Below are 12,743 nucleotides of genomic sequence, written 5' to 3' on the forward strand. Positions count from 1 at the left end.
GAGGTTCCATTCTAATTGTGTTCTCAAAGTTGGACTAAACCCCTGAAACTTGTTGACTACAGTTTGAATGAAAACTCAGAAAAGGGTTTTTAATAGCAGATTTTAAGTAACGTGCATCTTTCTGAATTTCCTAGGCAGCTGCCTTCCTCTCTTTGATGTAGTATGCCTGGTGATGCTGTTAATGAAATGCATAATTATGTGTTATGTAATAAAGCTGAACTAAAATAAATGTGGACTAATGGATTATAATGAAGTGGAGGCCTGGGAAACTCAGGACTGGGACTTGCTGAAAGGTACTATGGGTGACAAAAGGAGATAATATTAAAGGTCTGAATAATCTTGCTAGTAAACTAATACTATTTTTGCACGTGTGTGTGTTTCCATGTTTTCCATCTGTGTGTATAACAGAAAAAACCAAGGTGAAATTTGGTAGCATGCCGATCTATGAAGTGTCAAAACAGGATGCTTCTAAGTTCTATTAGTTTTGGGGTCATTCTGTGTCTTTGTGCCTTTAGCAAGGCATATTCTGGCATAAACTTCTGCACCCCTGAGATGAAAAGGAAAAAAAAATAGCTATACTGAGAAAGGGAGAGAGAGAAAATAATCTTTTAGTGTGACTCAAGCTCCTTTTGGTGGAGGGTCATAGCTGTTCTACATCTTTAAAGTCTCGCCTATACTGTATGGTAAACCACAATGAGAATTATGGCACACTGGGTGTGTCTACATGTGTAGTAAGACAGTGACTCTAATGTGCTTTAAATTTAGTACCTCCAATGTGAGGTACTAAACAAATGTGCATTACGTCACCTTAATGCGCAGCACTATGGAAGAAAGACTTGGGGGTCATCACTGACCACAAGATGAACATGAGCCTTCAATGTGATGCTGCGGCTAGTAAAGTGAGCAAAATGCTGGCTTGCATCCATAGATGCTTCTCGAGCAAATCCCAGGGCATCATTCTCCCCTTGTACTCAGCCTTGGTGAGGCCGCAGCTGGAGTACTGCATCCAGTTTTGGGCCCCACAATTCAAAAAGGATGTGGAGAAGTTTGAGAGTCCAGAGAAGAGCCACGAGCATGATCAAAGGTCAGGAAACAGACTTTATGACGACAGGCTGAGAGCTATGGGGCTCTTTAGCCTGGAAAAGCACAGGCTCACGGGGGGGATCTGATGACCATCTATAAGTTTATTGGGTTGACCACCAGTATCTGGGGGAATGTCTGTTCACCAGAGCGTCTCAAGGGATGACAAGGTCGAACCATCATAAACTCCTGCAAGACCGTTTCAGGCTGGACATAAGGAAGAATTTCTTTACTGTCCAAGCCCCCAGGGTCTGAAATAGCCTGCCATCGGAGGTGGTTCAAGCACCTACATTGAACACCTTCAAGAGAAATTTGGAAGCTTATCTTGCTGGGATCCTATGACCCCAGTTGACTTCCTGCCCTTTGGGTGGGGGGCTGGACTTGATCTTCCAAGGTCCCTTCTAGCCCTAATGTGTATGAAATCTATGAAACAAACGCACACATTTTTTTAAGTGACACTTTATGTGCATTAGTGTAATTGCGCAGTTTTTTACATAATGCTTTAATGTGCAGTAAAATTGGCTACTATACATTAAAGCGCACCTGTAGATGCACCCACTGGTTACACTGTGTTAACTCCCCATTGAGACACATGGGTGCATGAGAGTGCTTTTATGTACCCCACTTTGAAAGTGGATTAAGCTACCTTGTACTTACTGGGTACATGCAGATATTTGGGAGGTTAGATCTGGTTAAAAAAAAAAAAAGTGTCTGATCTAACTTGGTTTGCCCAAGCCCTTCCATAGAACCTGCTAGCCACCCTGATCCTCCCTGCCCCTCCTTGTACCTCAACTTATCTTAGATCGAGCTCTGCCTCTGCTGCTGATTGGCTGAGAGGCACAAACTGTGGCAAATATAAAAGAGAGCAGAAATAGTGTTGCTCACCATGAGATACCACCACACTTTCTGTAGATCATGGAAATATGTGGATTTCTGTGTTTTTAAACTGAGAACTTTTTGCTCTTTTCCTGTTTCTTTTTCCAGTCTAACTCTAATCGCTGAGTTAGACTGGGCAGCCATTTTTAACTCAGTCTAGCCCCCTAAACTTCTACATATTATGTCTGTATTCACCTGCTGTGCACTCAGGAGTCTCTCCTGAGAATTAGTATGGAATAGCTAATGAAGTAAATTCACACCCTTGTTTCTCCATGTAGACAAACGTTAATGCACCCTGCTTTAAGGCTCAGCAGTAGGGAGCAAATGGCACTACTCTGAACTGGGGGAAGTAATAGAGCATTATGGCATGTGTTGCTATATACCATATTTACTGGCATAGTATATGCACCCTTTTCCCCCAAAATTGGGGTACATGTCTTAAGTTGGGGAAGCTAAATTTTCTTTGCTGCAAAAGGAGCAAACAGAGACACTGCTGCAAGATGAGTACCACGTGGTCGGGGGAGTTTAGCCTTCCATGTCATAGCAACAGTGTTAACTCCCTGAGTTGCAGCTGCTGCAATCAGGATCACCTGCAGTCAGCATTTAGCCATGCCTGGAAAAATCTTTTTTTCCCTTCACTCTGCTTTCTCAAGCCAAGTTTTGTTTCACATTTTGGGGCGTGTGGTATATGAGAAAATATTTTAATATTAAAACCTTTAAATCCACCAAGGCTTTTATAAATCAGGGTTATCACTGCTTCTATCTGAATGAGAGCTCCCAAATGGATCTTTATCTGTTAACCATCATCTGCCTCCCCCTGTATGGTCCTGTATGTGTTTGCATATGCTGTATGCACTTGAATGGATTTTGATGTCAGGCTTTCATTTGATGCTTAGGGTAACTTGATTTTTGAAGATGCATTACCTTTTATAAGATTGACGCTAAGCCCCTTTTGCTGGATATCCTTCTGTAGTATGGTAGCTGGATTCCCTCCCTGTATAGTTCATTTTAATCTGATCCCATTGTTTGTTTATCACTGTATTCTGTATGCCTTCATTTGCTTTTTTTTAATTAGCGGTACATAAATTTATTTGACTGATTGTTAGACTTTTCGTTGGAGAGTACAATTTTTACTAATTCTACAAACATCCAAGTGGAAAGTCTAATCCATTTTTCCTAATAAACTTGCATTAAGCTCATTTTCAGTTGTCACAAATAATTCAATCTTTAATTCGTCTATGTTCCTATTCAAATTAATGTGACAGCTGTTCTGAGGCAGGTGTATCCAGGGCATAGCTGCACCTCCCTCAGCCTCTCTGGCTGTACTATGAGCATGAGCTCTTGGTGTGGGGTCTGGCTGAAACCCCTGCTTTTGTGCAGCTTCAGAGCTGAGAGGGTGAGAGCTGCTCCTGCTGCTCAACCCCTCTCTTTTTCGCTGCTGAATTCAGTGGGGAAGTGGCTGGGGATGAAGATAGGAGGGGAAAGGCAAACAGAAGTAGCATTCACCCCCAGGCTCTGAACCATGCAAAAGCTAGACCAATTAGCTGGTGAGCACAGAGCTCTTTGATCATGAGCAGGTGCCTGCACTGGCCAGGTAGTAAGTGCAGAGCTTAATTGTGCATGCATGCCACAAGCAAAATGTGTGGAGGGGGGGAGGTTGTACCCACCATTTATCCCATTCCTGGATCCACTACTGCTATGATAAAAAAAAAAAAAAGTTCTTAACTGGTATCTTGTTTATAACTATCTTTTGGGGGATTCTCTTCCAGATCAAGGAGTCAGAGGGCCTTCATTTATTTTACTTTTGCCAAGGGACTAACTTACTTTTGAGTCATAAGAACATAAGAACTGCCATTTTCTGGGTCAGACTACAGATCCATCCTGTCACACAGTGGGAGTGAGTGGATGCTGGAAGAGAGGGTTAGCAGCACATGACCAGGGTTTTTCCCAGTTCCTCTCCCACTAGCAGCCTCCAGCATTTAAGGTTCAGGAGGTTTTGATTTAGAGGCTGTACCCTTAAGCCCCATGTTCAATGGCTACCGATGCATCTTTTCTCCAAGAATTTGTCCAGTACCATTTTGATTCTGGTTAAACTGTCAGCTTTCGTAACATTTTGTGGCAATGAGTTCCACGCTTTAATGACATGCAATGTGAAAAGAGAACATTCTTTTATTAGTTCTAAACTGTCTACTTACTAGTTTAATTTTATGCCCCCCTAGTTCTTGTACTGTGAGGGACAGTAAATAATAACTCCCTATTTACTTTGTCTTCACCATTTAGTATTTTGTAAACCCTTATGTACCCCTTTAAGCATCTCTTTTCGTATCTGAATAGTTTTACCCTCTTTAGTGGTATGGAGGAGCTTCCCTCCATATAGGCTAATTATCCTTCTTGCCCTCAAAACCATGTAATAAAGGTGTGATGCATAACCCTTCCTTTGGCATGCCTTCCTTTGCTGGTCCAAAGAGTATAACATAGGCCTTGCTTATCAATGGTAGCTGCACAACACGAATTAGAATTCACTTATTCCAACAGCTAATATTATGTGACTGGCTGCATTACTGGTTTGGGGGTTGCTTTGCCCGTACTGAATGCTACATGATGAAGAAGGACCCAAACCAAACCTGTAGGTCACCACTGTGCCCTGGAACTTTGTAGCTGGGGTTGATTATGATGTCACCTTTTGCTTTGTTCAGTGCACTTTGGTTTTGCAGTATATGGGCAGCCAATGCATGTGAAAGAAAAGCAAATGAAAGTTGCTTGAAATAGAACTGATGAAAAGTTGGATTTCTATGTTCATTATAGTTTTTTTGAATGTTTTAATTAGCAGGGCTGATAAGTTCTAGATAATACAGTGAGTCATAGCTTAGCATATTTTGAATGAGATTATATTTGTTTCACTGAAATTCTTGGGGCCAGAGGCTATTCCACCTGTCTAAATGGTACTTAGGTATTTATATGCAATCCTATTGCATCCTTTTGAAGTCACTGAAAAACATTAATATGAATGGAGAGTGAATCTTCTTCCTTACTACTTTTTGTGACTTAGTTTTAAGGCTCAAATGAAAATGCATTATCAGCATAATATGGAGTAGAATGTAATAGGATAGCTCACAGGCATCTAAGTACCCACTTAGACATCTGATAGGTGGAATAGGATCTGCAGCCTAAATGAAATTATTTATTAGTCCTTAGGGAAAAGTCGTTTAGAATCAAATAGTGAAACTATAATTTTTTTTTTCTGTAGACTTTTTTAAACCAACGCAGACTGCTGTAGCCGGGGTTTCATTCTTTCAAATTCTATGCCTTGCCTTAATTCTGTGGGAAGAATAGCATATCATCCTCTCTTGCTTTTTAGAGAATTTGCTATAGAACAGTGGTTCCCAAACTCTTTCTTATTGCATTCTTCCTTCTAGATTTACCAACTGCCTGTGTACCCCTACAGCACACATTTTATATTTAACTCCTTAAATACCAATTATTATTATTATTATTATAATCAAAATTAAATCTGCCATTACACAGTTTCTCCCATGTATCCCCCAGAGATGTCTTGTGTATCCCTAGGGATACATGTACCACAGTTTGGGAACCCCTGCTATAGATGCTGTTGGTTCTTATGCCTATTACATTCAGTAAACATTTTTTTTTTTCCATAGCAAGATACTTTTAAAATAAATAGTGTTAAAATGAATCAACAATAAAGGAGCTGCCTTCTAAACGAGTGACCTATGGCAGGTATGATGGAGCAATTTTAAAAATCCCACAGTTGCTGTGTTTCTTTTAACTGACATTTTACTGGTGTTTTCAAAATAAAGCAGTTGGATTCTAGGTTTATAGAGACATTCAAAGAATGTTGCAGAGTTGTTAGACATCATTAACTATGCCCAGGCAGAAAGGACAATTACAGGACCCTGTCACACGGGGTCATACATTTCACATGAGACCCTTGTTTATGATCATTAAATCAGACTTGACATTATAATTTGGGATATAAAAATGAGGGTAGAATTGGGGTGAGAGTGTAAGTATCGGACAAATATGCTATAGCATTTCAGGCAGAAATGTGTTTACTGACATTCTTTGACCATTGCCTTTGTGAGGATTTCTCTAGTTTGTTACAATTGGACGAATATGATTATGCTGTGATCAGAGGTGCCAAGTACATGGGGGCCCGAGGGCTCTGGCCTCCCTTGGGAAGAGGGCTGTCACCTGAAGTGTGTAAAACTTTCCACATATCCATTATCTTAGGCCCCTCCTGGCAAAAATAAAAGTCAGCGCCTATGGCTATAATTCATTTACTATGAAGACTTGAGTGTTTCTCAGAACAATGACAGGGTTTGAGTGTTAGTTCCCAGAATACCTGCTAGAGGAGGGGAGCCTGCTTCCCTTGCACATGTAGGCGTACACATGCATGCGTGCGCGCGTGTGCGCGCACACACACACACACACCACACACACACACACACACGTACATTTCTTTTTAGGATGCAATTGCATCCTAAAAAGAGGGAAGGTGGAATACATGAAGGCTTTAAATATAAGTCTCTGTAAAAAGGAAGCTTAAGAAGCAAACATCTCAATAAGAGATCTTTCCATGTTGGACAATCGTCTTGGCCAACAAAAATATTTGTTACTGGCTCCAGTGTGAGCCAGTCATTAAACTGCATTCATTTAATCTATGTCACTTTTTACTTTTAATTACATTACGCTTGACTGATAGCTTTCATTTCAGAATAGTTTTGTATTAGCCATGATGAAAAACAAGCATATAATGTGTAGCAAACAAGGGAGAGGGGAGTTTTAAGTATTAAGGAGTATTTAGTTTTTGGATAATTTTCTCTTGACCCGTTCTACATACATAGACTGTGCCTCTATAACTGCTGTTACCAGTAAGAGCCTTGGGAATCTGGAGATATGGGTAGGGTGACCATTTGTCCTGGGCAAACTGGGACAGCCCTGGCTTCCATAGTCCAGTTCTAGCTGGTTGGTCCAAAGTCTAATGGGGATGCACAAAGTCATGTTGTGCCAGACAAGCAGGCAGGATTGGGCTACCTTGCCTGCCTTTCTGACACCCATCAGCAGTGTCTGATGCTACTCCTCATCCTCCGTCAGACTCCACTCTGGGACTTCTGACCAATCAGTTGGGACCAGAATATGGAAGCCAGGACTGTCCAGGTTTGCTCAGGATGTATCATTACCCTAGATGTGGTATGGAGAGCTTCTACTATAAAAGGAGGTTAGAGAAGAATGCCTTGTACTGGGGACCCTTACTCATGTTTACCATATTAGCAAAAACTGCATAACCTAGGTGCACCCAAGTATGTGCTCCCCTCTCCAAATAGAAGGGATAGGTAGCTAGGCAGGAGTGGTGTGAGAGGGATCTGCAAAATACTGGCCAGTTCCCTCTGTACCCTATAGAGTCAGGCCAGAACAAGGGATAACTATGTACAAATGTATTATTATATATAAAATGCAAAGCAAATGGATATATATAAACATATATAGACAAATCTATATTTATCATATAAAGCCACGTCCTTCAGATAAAAGCTGAAAGGGTACACCCCTTCAGGTAGCCTCAAACAATATATTCATAACAATTGAACTAAAATAGATAAACACCAGATAAGTACAGGTAAGCACAAATAAATACAGCTAAACAACAGTCAAACACAAATATGCACAGATAAATACAGATAAGTATGTATAACCATCTGGGAAGGGGGTCCCGGCAGTGTCCCACTAAGGATTTTTATACTCAACAGTCTTAAATTACTACTATACAAAGGTAAACTGTCCCCAAAATATAAGGTGCAGTGTCACAAAATATGAGGTGCTCTCTCACAAGCCTGCAAGGAGGAGGGGAGAGAAGATCTATGGCGGGCCCAAAGGATGTCTCCCTAAGGGAATCCCAGATGTGGGAGCTCCTTCCAGCTCCAGCTTCCCCATGAACAAGCTGCCTCAGTCAGGGTAGCTCCCCTCACCCATGGGAATCATTTGCCCAGCAACTTACAACTCCAGGGGCATGGATGGGTGGTCCTCATCTCCTCAACCGAGGTGCGCCTTGCATATGAGGCCTCCTAGGCCCTGGCTTCCCTGGGCTCCCGCCTGCAGGTGGCCCTGTGCACCATTGCATGCACCAAGGGCTCTACCTTCTGTTGGGGGTTGGAGGCCTGGGCTACCTCATGGGGCCCTGGGACTCGGTTCACTCCCAGACCCTTTGTGCAGCATTATCTGCACCGAGCCAACGGCTGCTCCGTGTCAGTGGTGGCAGCCCTGAACAGCTCTCAGGGGTCTCAGTCCCTCACAAATTGATCCATGATGAGCTGCCAACACCGTGCCCTGGCCCACTGCTAGGGAAGGGGACCCGAGCTGCCACGTGCAGCTCCCAGAGTCCTGGCTCCAAGCAGTGTCCCTTGCATCAAGTTCCTGGCCTCTCACCAGGGGTTGCAGACCTGAGCCACCATGAATGGCTCCCAGGGTCTCAGCCCCATGCTCCACATTGTGCACTGACTGGGGCTGTAGCCTTGGATTTGTGTCCTCAGGGCTCTTCTGGGCTCTGACTCTTGTCTGCTGGCAGTTCTTCCCAGCTCTTCTCCTGCCTCGCTCTTTTCTGTGTTCCCCAATACATCTGCCGCATGCTGGGCATGCTGCTACTTTTATTCACTCCAGAGGCTCCGCCCTTAGAGTGCTGCTGGATCTGCAAAGTGAAGGCTTCAATCAGGTCTGGGGCTCTTTGCCCATCCTCTCCACACCCCTGCCTCCCTCCTGCAGGGGGCAAGGCAAGCCCCTCCCAGCAATTATCCAATTGGTGGATGTGCTCCACCAATCACAGCGGAGACTCTCTGAACCTGGGTGGGCCGGGCTGCATGGGTAAGTCCACCACAACTGTATTGTGACATTAGTGTTCTTTCTTGGCCAGTTTTTTCTCTTTCATTCTCTTCTCTGATGTCTTCCAGAATGGCAATCGCCCAAAGCAGCTACCTAAGTAATTTGCTTTTTCAGGAAAAAGTAGGGAGAATTATAGAGAGATGCTTTTTCTCATTAGCTCAGCAGGAAAGACCAATGGAAAATATTTTGATTTCTTTGTATTTTTTAATATTTGCCATGGTGCTAAGGCATTAAAAATCTCCTTTCTCATTTCTTTGCACCCATCCAAAGAGACAAATTGTCATAGACCACCTTATTTGAATGTAAGTTTTAACATCAGTACAGTGGCTAGAGCAGATGGAAGTAGGAGGGTGTGCTGTAAGTGTGCTAGCTCATTAGAAAGCACTTTGGAGCAATGGGTTAGGTGGTTTACCCAAGTCCTGGAACAGGAGAGGGAACTCCCTTCCCTAACCAAAGACAGGCAACTGTGCCATCTCCATGCTCTCTCTCATTTTAACCCCAGTATATCTCCCTTATACAAAAATAACTTGTCTTTCAGTTTTCATTGAATGTTTGTCCTTATTACAGTATTTGCTGCCTCAGTGGTTTTCAGATATACAAAATAATGAAAGTTCTTCATTTTTCTTTTTAGATAGAGATCACAAATGATGTGCAGTCCCTGTTGCTCGTGATGGTGGCTGTCATGGTGGCCAAGATGATCGGTGACTGGTTTAACCTGCCCTTGTACAGTTCCTTACTGAAGCTGAAATGCATTCCCTATTTAGACTCAGAACCTTTTGCTAGCCAGAGGAAAAAATGGTGAGATCTTATTTTGTTGGTTTTAAAGGTTTATGGGCTAAATTCTGTTCTCGCATATAGGTGTGGCTCAGGACCTGATGCTTTGAGGTGTTGAATAAAGGAGTAAAGACAAGGTTTTATGTTGCACACATGCAGTGGACAAGTCCTACATATTATTTGCATACCTGTGACATATTTCTAGATGGATTAAGACCCTACTATGTTAGATGTTATACAAATGCAGAAGAAAATTGCTTATGCTATAAATCTAAATTACCTTGTTTGGAAATTAGTTATGTCCATGATTAGTGTCCTAGCAATGTCTAAGACAGTGCTTAAAATAAAAGTGCAGTTGGTTTAATTCTCTAGATTTTAATGGAGGTTTCCTCTGAGATTTCTGAGAGGTTCTTCACATTTGTTCCTTTTTTTTTAGCGAAATGACTAATGCCTTGGGACAGAGGAATTGCCATACCAGATCTGAATGGTTGTTAGTTGAGTTCATTAATCTGTCTCTGACTGCTCTGTACCAAATCTTTATCCTTATAAGAGGTGGTTATAGAAAAACTGGTTCATAGGCAGAAGTTTCTTCCAAAATTCAGGCAATTACAGCTCAGAAGTTGAAAGTTGAAAATAAGAGGTTTTATATCCCTTATATTTTTATTTTAACTAATAAAGCTGTATGTGTGTATGAGTAACGAGAACTGACAACTGTCTCATTATTCATATATCCCATTTTCATTAGAATGTTCCCATGTTCATATCATAAGTGAGAGTAAAGAGGAACTTCTGACTATTTCTTAGCCAGTATTCATTATTTTTCTTAATTATAACTAAACTGATTATCCTACTTCTTTCTCTGTGTAATATTCACTGACAAGGAGTGAGGTACAGCAATCTTAAGGAAACTTGAGAGTAATCCTTGTTGACTCAGACAGGTTCTTTCTGTTTACCAGTTCTATTTGAATAATATTTCTCCAGAACCAAGAGCTGTTTGTAGGTGCCTACTACAACCCCACTGATTTCTCTCCCTGTTGTGGTCAATTGGATAGACTTGTATCTTCAAATGAATCATTGAAAGAATCAGAACTGTCAATGGTTTTGCTGTTCATACTTTGTCACTTTGCTCCAACTTTAGTAATACTTGAAAGCCTGTCTTAGCATGGGGGGTGGGGGTGGGTGGGCATAAACTGTGTTTGACACAAGGGAAAAGGAGCCAGCAGTGTGGTAGGAGGAAATAAAAACAATCTGTGAAATTATGGATGTTCTCTGTATGTAACATGGCAGATAAAATAGAGAGGGAAGAGGCCACAAAGTTTCCCTTAGTATTCCAGTCAGATGACATAGCCATGGAAAGAATTACAGCTAGTTTCCCGAGTTCAGAGCAAGATCCCATATATATATGAAGGCATAGAAAAATATATCATTTCAGTCATTCCACTCCCACTCTTTTCCCTTCCCTCTCCTTCCAGGACCAATTTTTCAAAGAGCTTTCTGACATGGCTGAGTCCCTTGACACATTAATGGTCTTTTAAATAAGGCAGATGCATCATAGTCCTGGTAAAGATCCCCAAACCGGACATTCACCAGGCTACTGTGTTGAGTGTCCTGTGTTGGCCTAAATGCTCTCAAGCGTCTCTTGGTCTGAGTAGGCTGTGGACTGAGTAGACTCTTTACTTGGCCTCTTTGGCATGCTTCCTGGGCACAAGTTTCTTCCTCCTTTGGCTGGTTTGAAGTGGAGCCAAGGTACCTCTGGTCTTGAAAGGATCCCTCTCTGTTCAGACCAACCATCATTTGTCCCGGTGAATCCTTTCAAAGGTTCCAGACTTGCAGATTGTGGTTTTTAAAGCCTTCTGTTAATACCTTATTTCTTTGTTCTTGTTTATATTGATGTTATGATTTCTAAATTCCAGTCCCTATCAGAGAGAAATTGTTTTGTTGGGGGTGTGATCAACCTTTTACCTCACAGTGTTCCCATTTGACTGGGATCCACTGAGGTTTAATGGCCTTCCGTTGCCCCTAATCCCAGGAAGTGTGTGACACAGCCCTGGTGCCTATGATAGCAATGGCAGACTCCACATTCTCTGAGTCATTTAATACTGAGAAGTTTCGTAAGATCAACCAGAAGTTAAAAGTTGACACATTTCCCAAATCATTGCAGTAGGAAAGATACATGGCAGTTCAATAACTAGTAATGACTTTGTTTGAAAGCAGCTGATAAATTATCTAGCTGTGTGTGTGTGCATGCCCAAATAACTCACACAGTGAAGACATCTGTAATTTCTTCCTCAAAAGCAAAATCAATTCTATTTGGCTTCTGTACTGAATGAAACTAGAAAGGTTTTGGAATATGATGACTATATATTAATGGAAAGGACAGTAATTAAGAGGCCTAATTTGGGTGACCACCCATCCCTAATTGGGCAGGACAGTCCCAAAATAGGAAGGTCAAGTCTTGGTCCTGGCTGAATGATTCCAGGGGAGCATTTGTCTTGGATTCCTTGTATCATGTGCAGGGATCTGTTTTTTCTGTTCACCACAGAAAAATGTGGGAAATGGCAGGTTTTCCCTTGAAGGCCAGCAGCATTCCAGCCTGCAAGGTGCTGCTTGGGGATTGGGGGAGCAGGATGCAGGGGGTATCGCGTGCATGTGTGTGTGTGCTCAAGTGCACGTGGCTGGGGATACAGCCAGGTGTGTGGAGAGTAGTTCCCAGAAAGTAAGTCTATGGTGGGGGTGGGGAGCATAGGTTGAGGCCTCCACAGTGAGGGAGGCAGTGGGGCAGGGGTGTTGGCTGGGGTGTTGCCCAGCTGAGTGGGTGCACGGGACCCACAGCCGGGGTGGGAATGCATGGCTGCAGGGACAGATGTGGAATGGGGAGGTGTGGGCAGCTCATCCAGGGGGTTGTGGGGTGAGGGGAGGGCTGGTTCCCTGTTGCTGGTGCATTCCTGGGGAGGGGGCACATACCCCCCCCATTTGTGCATGGGCTGGGGTGGATGCGGGCTGCCTACTTATGGGCTCCGGCCTCCCTACCTTGCTGCTCTCCCCCCAGGGGCTCCATGGCCCAGCAGGTTGGACCTGGCATGGGAGGGTGTGGAGGCTCAGTGCTGCTACTGTTGAGA

At 42.8% G+C, this 12,743-nt stretch overlaps 1 protein-coding gene across 2 annotated transcripts in view; it reads left to right on the forward strand.

Annotated features, from left to right (window-relative positions):
- The window catches only part of LOC149869216 (chloride channel protein C-like), a 127,461-nt gene that overhangs the window by 65,047 nt on the left and 49,671 nt on the right, over positions 1-12,743 (forward strand). For both annotated transcript variants that reach the window (XM_090039942.1, XM_090039943.1), the window contains exon 12: positions 9,482-9,648. In XM_090039942.1, coding sequence (XP_089896068.1) covers positions 9,482-9,648 — 167 coding nt within the window. The remainder of the gene's footprint in view (positions 1-9,481; positions 9,649-12,743) is intronic.

This window comes from Crocodylus siamensis, chromosome 3 (genome assembly GCF_052110815.1).
Source record: "Crocodylus siamensis isolate JL-2025a chromosome 3, ASM5211081v1, whole genome shotgun sequence".
Taxonomy (NCBI): Eukaryota; Metazoa; Chordata; order Crocodylia; family Crocodylidae; genus Crocodylus; species Crocodylus siamensis.